The sequence below is a fragment of the Talpa europaea genome (genome assembly GCF_964194135.1).
Source record: "Talpa europaea genome assembly, contig: HAP1_SCAFFOLD_91, whole genome shotgun sequence".
NCBI classification, from domain to species: Eukaryota; Metazoa; Chordata; class Mammalia; order Eulipotyphla; family Talpidae; genus Talpa; species Talpa europaea.
Window position 1 is genome coordinate 19,800 of NW_028168027.1, and position 20,927 is coordinate 40,726.

At 57.8% G+C, this 20,927-nt stretch overlaps 1 protein-coding gene across 1 annotated transcript; it reads right to left on the minus strand.

The window, feature by feature from the left end:
* Positions 1-1,683: 1,683 nt before the first annotated feature.
* On the minus strand, positions 1,684-3,111 carry LOC311187971 (ubiquitin carboxyl-terminal hydrolase 17-like protein 6; the record flags this gene model as incomplete). Its single annotated transcript, XM_084259749.1, has 1 exon — positions 1,684-3,111. One exon carries the CDS (start codon positions 3,109-3,111, stop codon positions 1,684-1,686), a length of 1,428 nt encoding a protein of 475 aa, XP_084115875.1.
* Between the last annotated feature and the right edge of the window lie 17,816 nt (positions 3,112-20,927).

Sequence of the window (20,927 nt, forward strand, 5' to 3'; positions counted from 1 at the left end):
TGATATAAATGAGCAAAGTAAATAAGTATGTGTGGGAGAGACGGTGTCTCACTCCAGAATTACGAGGCCCGGCGTGGAAGGGAGCAGCAGCCCACACCTGGGCCCCGAGTGCAGGCTTTGGCTATGGCCCAACAATGATCTGATCACTTCCCCCGCTTTTCCAATGACTTTTGGTCCCCAGAATGGAGCACCCATGGCCTTGATCATTGATTTCTGCAGAATGAAAGCAGCAAAACCAGACAGGTGCCCACTAGGGACAAAGGTATGGACATTCTAGTCACGAAGGACACCCCATCTTCAGCTCCCGATCCTCATGACACTACTCAGAACTTTTACCATGACAAATATCATCACAAAAATTATATGTCTTAGTAGTGTGCAAAAGCATCTGCAACAAATGATAAACACATTCTAATTGAAAAAACAATGGGCACACACATGTCCGTATGGTACATTTGATCTTTATTCATCTTTTGGGAAGGATAAGGTAACTTTCCCAAATCACTCAAAATCATTTTCCCTCTTGCCAGAATTCACTAGGTTAATTTTATCGCAGGATTCAACCCCTCCATCTAGTCCTAGATAGCCCTCCCACCACCCTCATTCCCTTCTTCACAGAAAATGAGGGGCTACAGGCAATGCCTGCTATCAGAGAACTTAGAAGTATGCCAAGAACGCCACTCCCGGAAAACACAGCAGGCAGGTGCCCCACCCCCAAGGGTGACCCCATCGGAAGTGCTGAGGGTGTGTGATCCTTGCAGGAAAGGGACACAACTACCACTAGTCATACCCTGGGGCCTTGCTTCAGGGAGCCCTGATGTTTCTCATCCTCACCCCACCACCCACTCTGCTCTGGCATCTCTAAGCAGACTAAATTCTATCAGGAACTGAACTCCCACGCTGCCTTCAGGAACCACTATGGATCTCTCTCTCAACAAGTCTTCTCAGAAGGTTCAGAAGGTAGAAATGCTTTGTGCCCCTTGGGGGCCCTCAGCTGTACCATATCGTTTTGGACACAAACTGTTAATTGAAAGCAATGTACATGCTACATTAAACAGTGTTGTGAGTTCACAGAGAACAGGCGCAGGAGAAGGCACCCCATGGTGACTCCATGCACTGGCTCCTGAGGCTCAGGTCCTTCCAGGATGGAGCGCGCTGCCTCCTGCCCGGGGGCACGCCCAACTTGCTAGGTCCAGGTGTCCGTCACGGGTGCCGGGAGGCTCTCCTGCTCCCGCCTTGTACTCCACGCTGCGGGAGAGCGACTCGTTGGATGCAGAACAGGTTTCCATTGGGGACAGCTGAGTAGCTTTGCAGTAAAACTCATCCTAGGACAAGGCTGAGTGTGCTGTGTGGGCCACCTGCGCCCAGCCCGGGGCGCTGCCCTTTCTTCCCCCGCCACAGTTGGAGGATCAGGTGCGACCAAAACTAGGGAACCCCGTGCCAGGAGTGGGATTCCATTGGGCTCCTGCACCTGGCCCACACGGAGCTGGGGAGCGCTTGGGAATCCCATTGCTGCTGGGCAGGGGAAGGAGCAATCCGGGGTCCTGTCCAAGGTGCTGAGGGTGAGGAGCACTGGGTTTGGGTGGCTGTGGCGGGGTGGGTCTCCCCTGGGACACGCAGGATGCTGGGTGTTCATGTGCTCTTGTCACCTCGGCCTGGACGACCGGAGATGGGTGTCGGTGTCTAGAAGGCAAGCAGGACCCTCTGGGCCTTCCTGTTCTTCCCCTTGGTGGCTCTGGTTCTTCCTCCCATGCCAGGGGCTCTGCCCATGGGGGCTGGCCCTTGAGCAGCATGTGCCCAGGCTGAAAGCTGCAGCTGGCCAGTGTCGCACTGGGCAGGACCCGCTCTGGACCCCGCGGGCTGTCTGGGCCGGTGGATCACGACCGCGTCGGCGGGCAGGGCACGGTCCACCTCCCTGAGCTTGAGGGCAGGCTTGGGTCGCTCGTGCTCCTGATGCTTTCTCCACTGGTCCAAGGTGACCGGCCGGGTCGGGGTCTCTCGCGCAGGCTCCTGGGGCTCGGGGACCGCAGGAGGCCTGTCTCCCACAGGCTCCCGATGGGCCTCAGGGAGCAGGTCCACACCTGTGGTGGTCAGCGTTGGGGGTGGCCCACCAGGTGAGTCCTGCTCGCTGGCCCTGTCCAGTTCCTTCTTCTGGATGTAAAAGAGCACGTAGGCCTGTTGGCTCAGGGCAGAGGAGACACTGCAGGAGGTGACCTGAGAGTCGTCCATGCGATACCACCGGTCCTTCCCAGGCCTCACATAGCAGAAGTAGTGTCCCTGGTGACACCCCCAGCCTGCGTGCACCAGCACCGCATAGAGTTCGTACTCCAGGGCCCCCGCCTTCTGCTCGGACAGCAAGGCCTGCAGGTCCAGGCGCTGTGGGTAGCGCACGGGCTTGGCCACCTTGCCGCCTGTGGGGCCGCCGAAGCGCTTGAGCATGAGGATGAGGACCTGGGGAGGGGCATGCAGAGCCAGCGTCTTGGCGGCGGGCCCCCTGTCGCCACAGGCAGCGCAGTGGTACGCGTCGGGCCCGTCCAGGCTCTCCGGCTTCACCAAGTCCTGCAGAGCCTGCTCCACGCTGTCGGCGGCCTGGATGTCCAGGGCGATGTCCAGGTAGGGCTCCAGCGTGGTGGAGACTCCGCAGCAGCGCACGCACTGGATCTGGGACCTCCAGTAGCCCCCGAAGAGCCGCCGCACCAGGGTGCTGTCCTGGGGCTGTGGGTGCGCGGCCGCCAGCTCGCTCACACACCCGCCCTGCATGGCGCCCACGGTGGCCATCAGGAACTCGTGGGCATCTTCCTGGCGCCAGGCATGGAAGCCGGCGAGCAGCTCCTTCACGGGCGACACCACCTCCCCGGGGTGCAGGAGGGCGCGGGAGACGTGCGCCCGCATGGCGCAGAGCGTGCAGGACAGCCGCCGGGGGCAGGAGGGCGCGCGCGGCCGGGACAGCAGGTAGCCGGCCAGCGGGGGCGTGTAGGTCAGGCACTGCAGGGCCGCGTTGGCGTAGCAGGTGTTCCCCAGGTTGCGCAGCCCGGCCCCCACCTGGCCGGGCCCCAGCCGGCGCCCGAGGCGGCCCTGGCAGCCGGTCGTCTCCACAGGCCCCGGGGCCATGCCGCGCGCGCCTGGCCGGAGGGACAAGCGTCTGTCTCGGGGGGGAGGCAGGTCAGCGCTCCCGGGTCCCCGCACCTGGTCCAGAGGCTGCGAGCGCGTCCAGTCCTGAGGCCGAAGCTCCGAGTCGCGGCGAGGTCCGGAGTCTACCCTGCCGGGGTCAGGAAGAGCCGCTGCACGATGCGCGCGTCAGGACCGCTGGCTCCGAATGACCTGCAGGCCCGGCCCGGGCCCCTTTTATAGCCCCTGGCCCCGCCCCACGACGAGGCCCCGCCCCCGACCCCCACCGGTCACCGGCCTGCTGGGCACCGCTGGGCGTGTCCGCTCCGGGCCAGCAGCTCCCCGGGGAGTCCGGCGCTGGGTGAACCCCCCCCCCGACCCCCCCACCCCCCCGCCTCCAGTCTACGGGGCCGGGCCTGGCACAGGTGCAGTCTGATGAGGCATTCAGCGCCCCAGCTGCCCACGGCTGGACAGGGACAGTCATCAGGCCCCTTCCGACCCCCTCAGCGTCCTGGGCTCGGGACCGAATAGGGCTGGGGACGACAAATTGCGGCTTGGACCCTCCACTGGCGTCACCCCACCTGTCCCCGCATGTCAGAGCAGCATCAGCACGAGCTGGCAGGGACAGGAGAGAGTCAGAGAAGCCCGGAGTTGGCTCCGGACACATGTGGGGCTGGGGTGACTCCTCTGGCCAGGGCGCAAAGGGCAGGAGCAGACTCTCGGGGAGCTCGCAGGAGGCCCCGCTGCACTCAGGAGCACCCCGTGGGATGGACACAGGCGGCTACATCATTCATTCCCAAGGATTCGGGATTAAAAAATATCTTCAAGGGAAGCTGCACACTCAAGACAGACGTGACGAGGTTTCTCTGATCAGTCCCAGGAGGTCCGGACGCCGAGCCGAGGGCCTGGCCTGGGCCTGCGAGGTGGGAAGATGCAGAACGGGTGTTGGGGAGACAGAGGCACTCGGGACCCGCCATCCTCACAGTGGGGCGGGCGCTGGCCGGGACAGACAGGATCCACTCAGTGTCCACCGCGGGCCCCGGGAGGCCCCTGCAGCCGGAGGTGCTGGGTGTGGCCACATGGCCCAGGGACACCTGGAGCCACAACCCCCGCCCCAGGGGTGAGGGGCAGTGATTGAGGGAGGGAGGCACAGCGCTCCCTGGAGAGGCCCCAGGGCATGACCTCTGGCACCTGCTTCCGGGGTGGCCCCCGGGATATTGCCCTCAGAACCAGGATGTGGCTGGGGGGATGTGGGGGGGCTGGGCTGCCGCCGTTTTGTGGAGGGCTCGGGTTAGGGGGGCGCTGTGGCCCGGGCTGTCCCCCCGTGGGCGCTGGCAGGAAGGAAGTGGGTGGGCAGGCAGCCCTTGGGTCCGCACCCCTGGCAGTGGGTCACTTTGATCTCTCTAGGCTTCAGAAAATGAAAGACCCGAACTCCCTGAAATCTGGCCCTGGCCCCGCGTCCTCTCGGGCTTCCCTTGGTAGAAGCAGCGTCGGCTCTGCCCAGCCCCACTGCAGCCCCCACCCCTAGACCCGCGCGCGCTCAGGAATCCGGAGCGTGTCCCCCTCACCCCGGGGCTCCGGGGTGCCCCCGGGTGCGCCCGTCCCAGCAGGCGCCTCATGACCGTCGGGGGGAGAAGACAGAGGTCAGCCCAAGCCCCACCGCGCTTTCTCAGGGCGCCCTGGAGCCTAGGGCTGGGGGGTCGTGCGTGCCCACGGAGAGGGTCACCCGGCGCCAGACTCCCCTGGAGATGCCAGCCCGGAGGGGCCACGCCCAGCGCTGCCCAGCAGGCTGGTGAGCCAGGAAGGGGGGGTCGGGGGCTTCAGGGCGAGCGGGGCCAGGGGCTATAAAGGAGGCGCGGGCCGGGCCTGCAGGTATTTGGATCAACCCCGGCCCGTCCCAGGAGGGGGGTCGCTGGGGATGGGGCAGCGTTGGGTGGCCCAGGTGTGTCCCCTGACTTTCCTCTTCCATCGCACCCTGTGCTGCGGGGGTGGTATGCGAGGGAGGCGGCCAGTCGCTATGACAGGTCCTGGGCATGACGTGCCGACGAAAAGGGGGGCCCTGGGGAAGGGGGGCGCTGTGTCCTCACTAGCCCGGCCCGGAGCTGGGAGAGGGCCTGGCTGGCGCCGGGCTGTCCTGCTGCAGCCGCGAGATGGCTGCGCCCGGCTGGCGTCCCGCCCCTTCCCTCCCACCCCGGCTCCTCAACCCCGACGTCCTGAGCCCTGGGGACCCCGTGACAGCGGGGGAGACAGACCCCGAGGATTCCCGGGCGTGCGCTGGGGCTCCCTCAGGGGGCTGGCTGCCCCCGGGCCTCCAGAGCGCTGGAGCCGCGGCCGCGGGAGCCGCCCTGTCCTTCCCCTGCCCAGCCTGGGGCGGCCAGCACCGGGCAGCCTCCTGCTGGGGGCTGGACTCTAATAAGACGGTGTCTCACCAGCTCCTCTTCACTCTCAGTAACACACTCTTGTGTGCAAATGAGTGAGTGTGGGGGGATGTGTGCCAACGCACTCGCGACGCGTGGAAGGTAAAGCCCAACACAAATTTCACTTTCAAAGACTTTACAAAGAGCAGGAAACTGATTCGTGTTCGGGTCAAAACAAGCGGGGGCAGGTGCCCGACGATCCCTCGGCCACCACCACCCCGGCCACATGTCAGCGCGGGGTGGGGGGCCGGGGCAGGGCGCCCTCCGCACGCCCTGGGCCCACCCCAGGGACTCCCCCAGATTCACACAGTGAAGCCCAGGCTGGACCCGATTCTGCTTCACCCCACAGGGAAGCCAGAGAGACCCTCCCTCGCCCAAGCCCAGGGCACTCAGGCCCAGTGCTCCTCCCCCTCGGGGTCCCTGCCCAGGTGCAGAGTTGGGGTGACCACGCCCCCAGAAAGGTGTCAAGGGTCCTGCGCCGAGGCCGCCCTTCAGCGTCCCTGGTGCTCCCCACCCCCACCCGCCCTGCGGTGGCAGCTCCTCCAGGAGGGCGATTCCCACGAGCCCCCCCAGGATGGCCGGGTCCTTGGCCTCGGACACGCACAGACGGCGTCAGAAGGGGGAGACCCCGCGGGGGCCCTGGGGTCCTCTGGCTGCCGGAATGAGGGCCTGCCAGGGGCCGTTTTGGGCCCAGACTCTTAAGGGTCTCCACGGGGAGCTGTGCGGGAGGGAACGGGGGCGCTGCGCGATGTGCCCCGCGGAGAAGAGAGACGCGAACCCGCGTGCGTTTCAGGGCACTTTATTAATAGACGAGACTGGGGCGCAGGCCCCCGACGGCTGCGCTCCAGGAAGAGCCAAAGGCACAGGGAGCCCCCATCCCAGGCCGCAGACAGGAGCCTCGCGCTCGCGGCGGGTGAGCAGAGTCTGCAGTAAACCCACCCACGAGGGTGCGGGGCAGCGAGCTGTGGCGTCCCTGGGTCCCCGCCTGTCATGGGGCATCCTCGGGGCGCCTGCGGGCCAGGGTCCCCGGCCAGAGAGTCTCAGTCCCCATCGCTGTCCTCAGAGGAGGAAGACACCAGGAGATCCTCGTGGAGGACGCTGCGCGGGGCAGGCGGGGCGGCGCTCTCGGGGCTGGAGCGGGTGGGGGTGCCTTGCGGTGGAGGGGGCGGGGGGCAGGCGGCCTTGAACCTGCAGCTCCACTGGCCGTGCTGCCGTCTGCTGAGGACCAAGGTGAGGGCGGGGTGCGGCGGGCTGCAGGGCCAGGAGTCTGGGCGCTCGGGGCCGTGGGCAGGGCGCGGGGGCTCAGCGCTGGGGGCCGGGGCCCCCTGGGTGGCCAGCAGGGCTGTGCAGGACCCATGTTCCGGGAGGCCTGGTGGGGGAGGCAGGGTTGGCTGAGGCCCCACGTCTGCGCCCTCACTGTCCTCCTGGGGGTGCTGGGCCGGGCCCAGCCGGGCTTTCTTCGGGGGCTTCTGTGGAGCAGGACTGGGGGCGGCTCTCTTGCCTGGGGCCTTGGGGCTGACGGAGGAGCCCTGGGGCCCCCACTTCAGGGCAGGCTGAGGGTCGGAGCCTGAGGGGACCTCGACCTCGAGAAGATTGGGGTGTGTCCAGGGGTGGGGGCCGGGAGCCAGGGCCTGATGCTGAGCGACACCCCGCGGTGTGTCCAGAGACGTGGGCCCAGGGGAGGGGGCCCCGACCTGCATCTCCCTCAGGGCGGCGGGTGAGAAGCCCCCCGGGGCGGGCCGGCCGCTGGGACACCCCTGGACGCCGCTGCGTGTCTTCTGCGAGCTCGAGGGCGGCCGTCCCCAGGGCAGGTCCGGGCCGCGCTTCTGGGTGGAGTGGACAGGCAGGGGCCGGCTCGGGTGCTGTGGGGACACGAGGGAGAGGGACGTGAGCTCCCCCGCGCTCCGGTCAGCAGCGCAGCGCGCGGCGAGGGAACCACAGCGGCCCCGGCGTAGGGGTGGCCCGGGAGCAGGGACACTCACCCGCGCGTCGTCCCAGCGGGCTGCGGCTGCCCGCCCGCCCTGCGCCGGGCCTGGGGTGCTCCTGGGAGGCTTCTGCGGGAGGGCGCCCCGCTGCTGCTCCTGCCTGTGGGGAGAAACGCCATTAAGCAGAGATTTCTGAGCCCAAGAGGGTGTGGGCAGTGTCCCCCCTCCATCCCCCCGCTCCCGGGATGGTCAGGAAGGCCCTGGCCACCACCACTGTCCTCCCACCTTGGAGCTTCTCCCCACTGCTGGGCGCCCACGGACTCCCGTTGGAACCCCTGAACCCCCCCCGTGCTGTCCACAGGTGCAGGTGCCCTTTGCCCCCCTCACCCGCGTGGGCCCCCAGGAGATCAGGGGCCCCTCAGCATGGAGCCCGGAGGATCCCGGCCTGTGGCGCTGCCCCCTCCACCTGTGCTGGCCCGGGCCTGGCTGTGCCCACAGGGGAGGGGTAGGTCACAGTGACCTTGACCGTGAGCTGGGGGACCCTCTAGCTGCCCGCAGGTACCTACCTCAGTGCCCGTGCAACCTCCCGCACGGTCCGGCTGCCAGTCTGGGGCTTCGGTGCCAGGTGCCCGTACCACGGGTTCTGGTTCTCCTTGCCTTGCAGGGAGCCCAAAGCCTGGGGCGCCAGGGCCCCCTGCCAGCACCTGATGGGGCACCTGGGGCTGGCGGCCTTGTGCCCAAAGGCTCCGCAGTCCTTGCACTTCACCTGCGGGGAGGAGGGACACGGGGTCAGGGCCTCACAGTCACATGCAGGGGCAGGGATCGGGGAGGGGGCTGTGGGGGGCAGGAGAGGCAGAGTGGGGGCCTCCCCCAGGGTCTAAGGGAGGGGCTGGAGGAGAAGGGAGGGCGCAGGTGGCTCACCGCACTGGGCACCGGGGCGAGCGGGGGCTGCAGTTGCAGGGACAGGGGGAGGAGCTGACTGGGGGTGCGGGGCCCGCCCTGGAGCACCTGGCGGTGCTGGGGCGGGGGGGCCTGAGCTGTGCAGACAGCATGAGGGGCGCCAGCCCTGTGCTCGACCTGGTGGGCCCGACAAGGTCCTGAACTTACCCGAGGATCCTCCTCCACTGTTGGGGGTGCTGTCTGCTCCCCGGGTCCTGCCCGCGGGGCCATCCCTCTCTGGGTGCTCACCGGGCGGAGGACCCCAGCTGGGCTGGGCCTTCCCGCCATCGGACGGGCCGCCTGGAGCTTCATCCCGCTGTCCCCGGGCCCGACGGTGGGAGACCTGGACAAGAGACAAGGCAAGTGTCAGTGGGCTCAGGAGCTCCCGCCTCCTCCGCCACAGCCTCTGCCTGGGGTGAGTCCCGGACACCGGGGGCCACAGGACTTACCTCAGGGCCTCTCCTGCCCACCCTGGGGGCCCTCACAGCCCCTCCCCCTGCACACCCCGACCCAGGACTCACCACCGACCTCCAATGCCCCGTTCCAACCATCTCGGTGCACAGGTGCCCGTGAGTGGGAGCCCAGCCCAGGCGGCAGCACAGCAAGCCCTGCCACCCCACAACCCCCTTGGAGTCTGTGCCAGGGAGCCAGGAGGGTCCCCTGGCAAGGCTGACTCAGCCGCGGGGCACAGTGCTTGTGGGTAAACCCCTCCTGCCCCCACTGAAAACACCCCTCACCCCTCTATCACTGGCTGCGCCATCAGAGGACCCCTGAGATGGGGAACTCACCTGAGGCCGCGGGGCTGCTCCGTGGGTCAGGAGATGCTCGGGTGGGGCTGGACCAGGTGCACTGTCGGTGGGCAGCGTCCTGGAGGCCGGAGCAGGTGGGACTAGGCAGGTGTGGTCCCAGGCCTGCCTTTTATGCTGTCCCCGGGGTCACGTGACCCAGCAGGTCTTCCCTCCCATCAATCACTGCCCCTCACCCCTGTGCAGGTGGTTGTGGACACACCCAGCCCTTCCGGCTGCAGGTGCCTCCCGGGGGCCTGTGGTGGACACTGAGTGGACTCCTGTCTGTCCCGGCCAGCGCCCGCGGCCCTGTGAGGATGGCGGGGGCCCCCGAGGGGCTCTGTCTCCTTGGGCCACCTGCTTCTATCGGGGAGTGCTTGTGGGTCGGTCATCCTGGGAATGTGACTCTTGCTACTGGAAAGACGGAGACCATCGTGGTGATGTCCTGGGAGACGTTCCCCTGGGTACCAGGGATGGTGTCAGGGGACAGCACTTCCCAGGCCTTGGCAAGATCATGGGGCCCTTTTAGCGAGTTTCCTTTGGCCTCGTGCCGCGACACAGTTTGTACAATATATATAGGAATGTGTACAATGTTATATAGGGTTCAGAGGAGGAGGTCTCTCGTTATCTCGAACAAGGACAGACCACCAATGGAAACAAGCCACAAGGAGCAAGCAGGGGGAAGGGGTGAGTCATCACAATAGGAAACTTGAAACCTTCACTGGAGCTAACATTCAGTACCTGCTTCAGGCAAGAACCCGGATGTTCAGGTCTGGGCCCCAGGTCTGGGCCCCGACAGATCCTCCTTTTCTATTAATTCTAATGAGAGAGCAAAAAGACAAAAACCCCTCGGGGACTGCGCCTGTCTTAGGTCGTGGGGAGTCACAGATGTGTGGCGATTTAGCACCTCAATCCTTTTGAATCTGCCCCCGATCTTACCCGTCATTGGCTGACCAGTCCATCGCACAGGGGAAGGGGGTCTTATTTCTTCAGACTGAGCATAGGTCTGAGTAAGAGCCTCCCTTATGTCTCATCTCCAACTTATGGTAATGTACCTGAATGGGTTTTGCCTGAAGGGCCTGAATCTGTTGTCTTACAAAGGTGATTATTTTGTTAAAAATGTAAGGACCCACCACAACCAATATCAAAAGGGTTAATAGGGGACCCATGAGGGGAAGAAGGTAGGGTAAGAGTCCATTGAGACCAGTCCAGAGTGGATTTTCAGCTAGTTCCTGGCGTCTTCTTTCCAGGTCATCTTGTAACTGTCGGATTTTATTGTGGACGATTCCTGATTTGTTGGCGTAAAAACAGCATTTCTCTGTACAGTGCTTTAGTCAAGGACATCAGTTGGCCTGTGTCTCCGAAGCCGGCGAAGGCCGAGGAGAAAAGTAGCCCCTCAGCACAGAGGATGAGCCAGGAAGCGGTCACCATACTGTAACAAATCAAAAGTAAAAGATACCTCAGGGAGGTTGAGTGTCCCTGGGTTGGTGCTTGTGATCAATTTGTCTGACAAGCCGTTCAGGCAACCATTGGGCTGCATCATGAGTCTGTGAGAAGACACAAACAGATCCCCTTCCCAGATCAGAACTGGGTCAGGGCCGTACCAAGTATTGTCCAAAGGGTCCTTCCATTTTACCATTGCTAAATGATTTTGCGTTTCCATATGCCAGAAACGATCGGCCGCACTTTTCGCCCGAGCGTCAAGCCTCAAGAAATTGAGGATGAACAGAGCATGGTTTAGCGTGTTGCGGGGGTTACCTTTAGAGGGGTACCAGGAACCATGTAAAATCTTTTGGATGGTGGTTTTTAACGAAAGATGGGCACGCTCAACTATGCCTTGTCCTTGAGGATTATAAGGGATGCTCGTGGTGTGGTGAATGGACAGGGTAGAGCAAACATTTTTGAAGGCTTTTGCAGTGTAGCATGGGCCATTATCAGTTTTAATACGTTTTGGGATCCCCAAAATGGAGAAATAGTGGAGCAGGTGTGCAATAACATGTCTAGAGGTTTCACCTTTAAAGTCATTATCAACAACACCCGGGAAAATCTTAAGACCGTGTAAAGCCACACTGCCTCTGCCGATGATAAGGCCAAACATACCCTGTGGTAGAGGGCCATGAACCCCTGTCCTTAAGACCTGGGGCCCCATATCAGGGGTCAATATTGTATTGGAGGTGGCACAGAGGTCCAATCCTGCACTTCCTGGTGTTGCTCTGCGGAGTTTTGAAAAGGATTTGTGGGTGTCGCTGGAACTAAGGGGATTGCCCCAAGAGGTTGTTTCGGGGCCTGGGGCTGGCCCCTCTTCTCGTTTCCCGACTGGGACGGGAATTGCTGTCCCTGAGTGTCTGTTTTTGACCTACAGTCTCGTGCCCAGTGTTTGCGGCGCTTACAGCGGGGGCACAGCCCAGGGACCTTTTGCTGGGCTTGTGCGGGGTTCAAAGGACAAGCCTTTGAAAAATGGCCAGGTTTGCCACACTTGTAACAATTCCGCGAGGGATCTGTTTTTGACTTAATATAATTAGCCACAGTCTGACCACTAAATGCTGCCGCCATGGCCAAACCCTGTTGATATGAAGGGTCAATGTCAGCACAAATGCGGATGTAGTCAGAAACATCCGAGGTCTGTCTTTTCATGGGCCTGATAGCCGCTTGGCAAGCCAGAGTGGCATGTTCAAAAGCCAACTGCTTCACCAGGTCAGCAGTGGCAGCGGTGGAGCCTAGGGAGCGCTCTGCTGCAATCTGTAGACGGTCAACAAAATCAGAGAAGGACTCCCCAGTACCCTGTCTTATTTCAATCAGTGGGATTCCAGTATTGTTTTTGGCAGGAAGTTTGCGCCATGCTCTGGTGGCTGCAGAAGAGATTTGAGCAAAAAGGCCGGGATCAGCCACAAGTTGAGCTTCCGACGTAGCGAAATCCCCAGAGCCTGTGAGCATTTCAAAAGTCCATGGGTTTCCAGCCCCTTTATTTTCTCGGGCCATGTCCCTACAGAGATCCTGAAATTCAGTTCTCCAAAGTAAATGATCTCCGCCGCCAAGGGCAGCCTTTACTAAAGTTTGCCAATCTAGGGGAGTGAGCCACCTTCTGCGATAGAATCAAGAATTGTGAGAGTGAAAGGGGCACTAGCACCATACTGGATAACAGCGGTTTTTAATTCCTTTAAATGTTGAAAATTATGTGGCTGGTGATAGCGGTGGAGGTGGCCTTGAACATCTGGAGCTTCGATAACAGGAAAGACAGAAGCCTCGGAAAAGGGCTTTTTGGGAGGTGGGAAAGCCGACAGAGTGGCGGGAGCCGTGGGGGGAGGAGATAAAATGGAGTCTGCGTCAACTCCGCCCCATAACGGCTTTAAGGTGAGGTCGGCTTCAAGCCCGCCCCGTAACGGCGGCTTTGAAGTGGCCTCAGCATCACCGCTCCCCCGTAATGGCGGAGCGGGATCTGAGGTGGATGAAGAAGTTAATCGGATCTATTGAAGTTGAAGGGAAAGTTTATGATACGAGCCTGTAGGCGCATGCGCTCCTCAAGGTGGGCGATTTTGGTTTTAAGGTCGAGATTAGGGTCAGCGAGTTGTGAGGGCGCAGAGGCAACAGCAGCCGTGTAGTAAGGAGGAGAGTGGGGATTGTAACGTGCGGCCTCCTCCTCGAGGTTGCTCCAATCTGCTTCGCCCGCCTCAGGATCCTCCCCTTTTGCGATAGTGGGGTGAGGTTGCAAAGCAACTTTCATTTCGCTTTTCGAGTTAGGCAGTGGAAAAACTCCATCCTCTACTTCAGAGGAGCAAGGAGGGTTTGTAGCCACAGAAGTAAACTTGCTCAAAGAATGATAAATTCTGTTTTTCTTTTCTATTTTGGGCCGGTCGGGAGAGGCCTTTCATTTTTCTCTAAGGGTTCTTTTTGTTCTTCTTTGGATGGATTGTCCTCTGCATCACTGTGAAACGGAATTAAGTCCTCAAGGTGATCTTTGGGGGCTGGGGCCCCTGCCGTGCAGGGGAAGCACTTCTAAGCAGTTGTTCTGTTTCCCCCATCCTTTTCCATCTTTTTTGATTTATTGTGCCCTTTTGAGGGAACCAAGGACACAGGTCTTGAACAAAATCAAAAAAGTGGAGTAGATCCTTTTTTGTGACCCTGACTCCTCGCGTCCTAAGTGCCTCTTTTAATTGCTTCACATATATTTCATGCTGGCTTATTGCCTGTCCCATGATTCAGACGCTGTACCTGAGCTTACCTTATCCACGAAGTAGCAGGGTCCCACGTTGGTAAGGCTTCCTCCTGAGCTAGCTAGCTTCCTTTTCGGGCGTCTTCTCCCTCTGTAAGTTCTTCCTCGTACCCGGGCCACACGCTGGGCACCAAATGTCCGGGCCAGCCGGGCAAATCAACACGATACCTGGGAGTGGAAGCAGGGGCTTGGTATGGGACAGGGGTACGTGAGGAGTGGAGACAAAGCCAGGATCATCGCCATTCTCATTTATTCAGGAATGTGTACAAGGTTATATAGGGTTCAGAGGAGGAGGTCTCTCGTTATCTCGAACAAGGAGAAACCACCAATGGAAACAAGCCACAGGAGCAATCAGGGGGAAGGGGTCAGTCATCACAATAGGAAACTTGAAACCTTCACTGGAGCTAACATTCAGTACCTGCTTCAGGCAAGAACCCGGATGTTCAGGTCTGGGCCCCAGGTCTGGGCCCCGAGAGTGTGCGTTGTCTTGTGTTTCTTGAGGTGAAGGTAAGGACGAAGGAGCTCCCCATACTCGTGGCACTCACGTAATTTTCCTCTAGTGTGAATTTGTTTGTGTGGATGAAAGGAAAGGTCTTTGTGGAGTGATTTTCCATGCCCTGTTGTGATATGAGGCTTCTGTCCCATGCGAATTAAAACACGTTGATTGAACTCAGCTCTGTGAGTAAACTCGTCACCCACGTCAATGTGTCCAACGGGAGCCTCTGGAGTGAGACGTGGCTGTTTGGGAGAAGAGAAAAAAGACTCTTAGTGGTTTGCCAGCCTATGTCCTTGCCTTCATTTGTCCACTAGCAACCTGGGAGTGACAGTCTCTAGGGCTCATCTTGCACACGTACTGGGTCACTCACCTGCAGGCAGAAAGTATTATCCTTTGAGATATTAGATTCCTACCATGAGAAATGTTGATGCAGTTGACTGTATTTTTAGAACGGAGGTTTTGCCTTGAGCTCATTTATTTTGAGCTTAATTTATTCACTGATTTCAAACTACCAAACTTTTCCCCAGAAAGTGCTTAATTCCAACTCCATTACACTCCTGCAGGCACCTCACCTTATTGCCGGATCTGCAATTTGGATGATTAGGACTCACACCCACCGACCGTTGGCATGGCGACCCTTGCGTCCTTCTGGTTGTGTTGTGTTAGTAACACTTCTTCTCTGTTATGGAGACTTTCTCTCATTACACAGTTACAGCTGTGATCTCCTTGGCCTGGGACCGGGCGGGGGGGCGTGCAGGGGAGGTGGGTTGGGGGGTTGGGACCTGGCCTGTGAGCGGGCTCCTGGCAGTGTTAGTGTGACAGCACAGGCCGTGTCCTCGTGGGACCTGATGCTCGGTGGTAACGGTGTACTCAGCGCGCCTGCCTGTACTGCGGAGAGGAGTGTGGGGCGGTGGTGCCCTGAGGCGCAGTAAACTGGGTGTCCTGCTACCCCAGAGACCAGGATCTTGGCCCCAAGCCCAGGCAACTGTGTGAGCCGGGCTGATGTAGCCCCAGCACCTGTGGGTCCAGGCCGAGCGCGCCATCTCCTCTGTTTTATCTGTGAGTCACCCACTTCCTCCACCTTATTCCAGGTGCTGGGGCTGCAGAGGCCAGCGGACGCTCACGGCCTCCCAAGGGGACAGTCGGCGTCAGAGAACCCAGAAAGCGGTGCTGGAGGCGCGGCAGGGAGGCGCCTGCGTGGAGCCGAGTCCGGGGCACCATGGCGCCTTCATGTCCATAACTGCTGCTCAGCATCAATTTTTACTCTTTCTTTTGCAGCAGAGCGGCACAAATTCTCTTCTGCAGCCCCCGACCTTCACCTCAAAGGAAAAGCACTCGGACTCGCAGCGGCCGTCCATCCACACACACTTCAGCTGCCTGTGAATCGCTCCCCTGGCTGAGGGCGCAGAGCAGAGCCCTCAGTCAGCTGGTGAATCATTACTGGAAGGCGAAATCACGTCCTTGGGGCCAAGCTCAACCATCCACCCCCCAGGGATCCTGACACAGGGGATGGATTTAGAAGTGAGACGGGGCAGACGTCACCCGAGCAGTGAGGCCTGAGTGCGCCAGGCCGTGCCCACGCTTGTCCTCAATGAGCAGAACCGAACCCCCGCCCCCTGCCATGGCCGTGCCTGGGGTGCATAGAAGCAGAAGGAGACAATGTGCTTCCTAATCCCAATGAACAAATCTTTCCAGTCGATGACAATGTTCCACGTCTCCCGGGGAACAGTCCCGTGGGAGACGGCCGTTGGCTCCCTGGGAGGATAGGCCCCGTGTGCTGGCGTCTGTGCTGCGCCTCTTTGGGGCACAGAGATGATACAGGAAAACGCTGGGCCATCAGCGTGCTCTGCAGAGCCGATGGGAACGTCTCCGCGTGTGTCAGAAAAGCTGGCGTTTGCACGTTTGGAACAGGCAGCAGCCTGCTCCGTGCCGGCCAGAGGGAGCTCAGACTGGGCTGAGGAGAGCCGAGCCTGTTCCCATGCACTGGTCTGAAATGGAGTTGGGGGAGGGGCGGGAGGAGGCGCGGGCAGCATCCATGCCCCTCCCCATTGTTCTGCCACCAGCCCTGCTGGGGTGGGGGGGCGCCACCAAGTCCCCCCGCCCCCCACCCCCGGCGATCGCCTGCCCTTCCCTGCCCTCCTGACCAGATGCTCAGATCTACAGTGTCTGAGATCTACAGGGCAGATCCACAGCCTGCAGGTTTTGTCTTGTTCCAACCCCGGGACCTTTTTAGAACCCAGGAGAGTCCATATCAGCAGGAAGGACGCATCTACCATCAAGGCAATGGTAAGTCACATGGGGAGTGACACTAATCATTCAAATTAGAGACATGGCAGTAGTATGTTAATAAGTGAATCTATTATCCTAAAGTACATTAAGTTGAGATTTAACTCTCAGCAAAACGTTTTGGATAGTATGAGTTTAGTGAAAAAATTAATGAGCTCAAAATTATAACCCGAGATATTAAAAAAATATGGAAAACTACACACTGTTCCTATGCCTAGTCTTTGCCTAGTTTTTTTTCTTTAAAGATTTATTTATTTATTTATACAAGCATTGGTACAGTCAGAAGCGCAGGAGGGTGAGAGAATCCACCAGAGCCAGAGCGGGGAGCAGAGCAGGCAGAAGGACCGAAGGACACTGCTGAGGGGAGCAGCGGGCGGCAGGAGAGGTCTGCGCGCCATGTGGGACCCTCCTCCGGTGGCCGGGGAGCAGCCGGGGATGGAACCGGCGCAGCAGAGGCTAAGGGCAGCTTCGCAACCCAGCGCTCAACCGCTGGGCCACTGGGGAGGCCCCTTTGCCTATTCTTTGAAACACAATGACGCCTTCAAAATCAGTCTACAAGCTGCAGTTAGGATGCTGCAAAAACGTGTGCAGGAGGGAAATGCAACTCGTTAAGAATTAACACTGGAATGATTTTAATTGAAGGGCATCACTAAATGATTATATATATATATATATATATATAAAATAATGAATGTATGGATGTATATGGAAAACCATTAATAGCCTTTCCTCTCCTTCCCAAAAGCAGATTCCCTCTGAATGTAACAGTATGGGAGATTCCCCATAGTGCTCCACACTGAATGAACATTTATCGGCTCCCACAGAAAAGAAACCCTGTATCAGCAAGCAGTGTCGGAAATCCCTTGGTGGCCGGCCATGCCTTCATCAGCATAAGCACATTCCCAGTCAAGGTAAAGCCTGTGAATGCCATCTGTGCGGGAATTCCTTCAGTACCTGCTCCAGTCTGAGACGGCACGAGATGACTCACGCTGGAGAGAAACCTTAGGAATGCCGCATCTGTGGGAATGCCTTCATTCAAAGCTCTGACCTTAGAAAGCACAATCTGACTCACACTGGAGAGAAACCGTATGAATGTCCCCTGTGCGGGAAAGCCTTCAGTCAGTCCTCTAACCTCAGGCAGCATGGAAGAACGCACACTGGAGAACAACCGTGTGGATGTCACCTGTGTGGGAAAGCCTTCAGTAAGTGTTCTGCCCTTCGACGACACGGGGGAACTCACACTGGAGGGAAACCATATGAATGTCATCAATGTGGGAAATCCTTCAGTCAGTGTTCTACCCTTAGACGACATGAGGGAATCCACAGTGGAGAGAACATGAGTGCTTTTAGTGAATATTCTGACCTGAGATGACATACAATGATGATTCATTATATTTAAGAGACGGCAACCATAGCTTTAATGTTGAAACACACCAGAAGACTCATACACTGAAGGGATACTGCAACTGATGTGGAAGATCCTCTAGTCTTCCTAACTTGACATATGCACATGTATGTGGCCGTGAATAAACACGTATGACATCAAAACCTTCAGTCATTGGCCTGACCTTCGATGACCTGAGAGAACTCCTACTGTACATAGAAAGAACGAGGTTGTCTTCAGCAGCAGTTGTACGTTTGAAATGTACTAGAGGATTGACACAGGTCAGACCGCCTGGGAGTGTCATCCATGTGAACAAATATTCAGCCAAGCACCAGTCACGTATGTACAACAAAGCTGAGTGAACGAGTCACTGCTAACCCAGGATGTGAGCGATGAATGTGCTTGAGGATTAACAGGCAATTCACACAGAAGCGATTCAATTAAAAGCCAACAGAACCCTTATTCCCAGAGCCATTCTGTGGCACATAGGAGGAGTCAGATTGTACAGAGCACTCAGTGTCACTAAAGAAGTTTCTCAAACCAAGGAAACGGTAGTCCAAAAACCAAAGTTGAGAAAACTTTAGCTAGATTTTACATCAGATAACGAAATCTAGGAGAAAAATACTCTCAGAATCTTTTAATATGCAAGTTAGAAATAATTAAGAATAACCATAATTTTACAGGGAAAGGGTGACGTCGCCAAGGTAGTCAAATGGTCTGGGAATACTGAACTGATGCTTGGAGTATGCAAATTTTTGTAAGAAATTAAAGTTTGCAATAGATTTGTAAAGATGTGAGTAAACCATGTTGCTAAGAAAGTCGGGTGAGCTGAAGTTCTGCTTGTCCTTATGCAGCTGTAGACACCTGTTTAGGTCTGGGCTCCGCGGCACGTGGGCTGAAGTTTTAGCCCAACTCAGAGTCTCTCCCAGCAGCTCCTTCCACACAGCTCATCCCCACGCATCCTCTCTCCTCACTGACATAGTGCGCTCCGTCCGCGGCCTGCGGGTGACACAAGATCCCTCACCCCGTGCTTGGTTGCTCCAGTGTGCCGTTGCCCTGGCTTGGCGAGGTCATGGGGGGGAAGTGCCAATGACACTGATGTCCACCACTGCGTCAGCGCCAGCCCCGTCTCTGTGGGGACGGTTACAGACCAGAGGCACGGGTAGCTCAGCACTTCAAGGCCACAGAACACTCCTTGAAATTCTCCATGAAGCCTCTGAGTTGGGCTAAGTGGGGCCAGGAGTTCATCATCCCATGACCACATCCAGTACCTTGACTGGGTGAGTCCTGAGCTCCGCACCCAGTCAGCTCCCCGCCAGTGCTTTCTCCTTCCACAGCAGCTCTGCCGAGAGCACTCAGGCAAGCTGAACCCCCTAAGCTATCTCACACCACAGAAGCCCGCAACGTACTGCAGAATGAAAGTTCTCACAAAGGAATTGCACATGTATTCCCTTTGATGAAACCTAAAAACTGAACTCAAGCCTCAAGGGGAAATGCTTCCAAGAGAGAACTCAGCTGGCGTGTGCTCTCCCCAACTGCCACCGTCCCCACTCACACCCAGAGGCCCTGTGAGTGAACACAGTCTTGCCCCCCAGTGATACCTCACTGTTTTCAACCCCCCCGCCCCCCAAGCGATTCTATGGTGCAGCGAGGGTGGAAACAGTCATGTGAGGAGGAGGAACTAAAATTCAACATTCTGGTATCTTGGCTGGAGAGGCAGAGACAAGAGAAGTGTGAAGAAGGGCTCAGGGAACAAATAAGTTCAGACCCTGGAGACACACCTCATGGGTTCTCATTTCCACCGTCACAGTCCAGGAGATGTTACTCAGTCTTTTTGTGACTCAGTTTATTCAACTCTAAGGTGGAAATGAGCTGAGTACTTCATTCTTGGCGTGGCTACGAGGCCACTGTGGTGGACCAGAGGCCCCAGATGGCTGCGGGCAAGGGGCACTTCTTTCAAGAGAAGGTAGATCCCCCTTCTGTGTTCCTGCCCCCAGGGAAACGGACAGTAAGAAGCGAACCTCTCAGTTTAATTGGCAACAGCTGATAATGATCAGGCGCTGACAGTTCGCACCAGGCTTTCCTGGCCGGGAATCCCCGGGATGTGCCTGTGGCTTCAGTTGCCTACCGGGCTTTCTGAATTTGAAACAAGATTTTAAAGCCAAATTGCTGTCTGCTTCCCATCAACAATTGTGTTCAGGTCTGTGAACCTTTGGGGGGGTTCATTTATGTAGCGTTCTATTTCTTCCTTCCCCCCTGCACCCCGCCTCCCGTGGGCCCTGGTCCCTCCCCTCCCCCGTACCTGGGGGCCCTCCGGGTGCCCATTCATCGCCCAGGAGCTTTTTAAAAGAGGCTGATCAAGGCACCCTCCGTGGAAATACCCTGGTGTGCCCATTTGTTTTTGTTGGTTTGTTTTTGTTGTTTGTGTTTGTTTTGTTTGTTTGTTTTTGTTTGTGTTTGTTTTTGTTTGATTTGTTTGTTTACGCTAGTTTTTGTTAGTTTTTGTTTTTGCTTGTTTTTGTGAGTGTTTGTGTGTTTTTATTCTGTTTGTTTGTGTTTGTTTTTGTTTGTGTTTGTTTTTTAGTTTTTGTTAGTTTCTGTTTGTTTTTGTTAGTGTTTGTTTTTGTTAATTTTTGTTAGCGTTTGTTTTTGTTTTTGGTTTTGCTTGTTTTTGTGAGTGTTTGTGTTTGTTTGTTTCTGTTTGTTTTTGATTGTTTGTTTTCATTAGTTTGTTTTTGTTAGTTTTTATTAGTTTTGTTAGTTTTTGTTTGTGTTTTTGTTTGTCTATGTTTGTTTTCCCTTGTTTGTTTTTCTACATTTGTTTTTATTTGTTTGTTTTGTGGGAACCCCCCTCGACCCCCGCCTGAGGAAGGAAAACTAACCTGCTTTGCAGAGGCTGCCGGCTTCGCAGCGGGGGAGGCCCCATCAGATTTCCTGTTGAAAGACAGCATAAGCAACTGTGCTTTAATTCTGAAACTTTTTGTCTGATATAAATGAGCAAAGTAAATAAGTATGTGTGGGAGAGACGGTGTCTCACTCCAGAATTACGAGGCCCGGCGTGGAAGGGAGCAGCAGCCCACAGCTGGGCCCCGAGTGCAGGCTTTGGCTATGGCCCAACAATGATCTGATCACTTCCCCCGCTTTTCTAATGACTGTTGGTCCCCAGAATGGAGCACCCATGGCCTTGATCATCGATTTCTGCAGAATGAAAGCAGCAAAACCCAAACAGGTGCCCACTAGGGACAAAGGTACGGACATTCTAGTCACGAAGGACACCCCATCTTCAGCTCCCGATCCTCATGACACTACTCAGAACTTTTACCTTGACAAATATCATCACAAAAATTATATGTCTTAGTAGTGTGCAAAAGCATCTG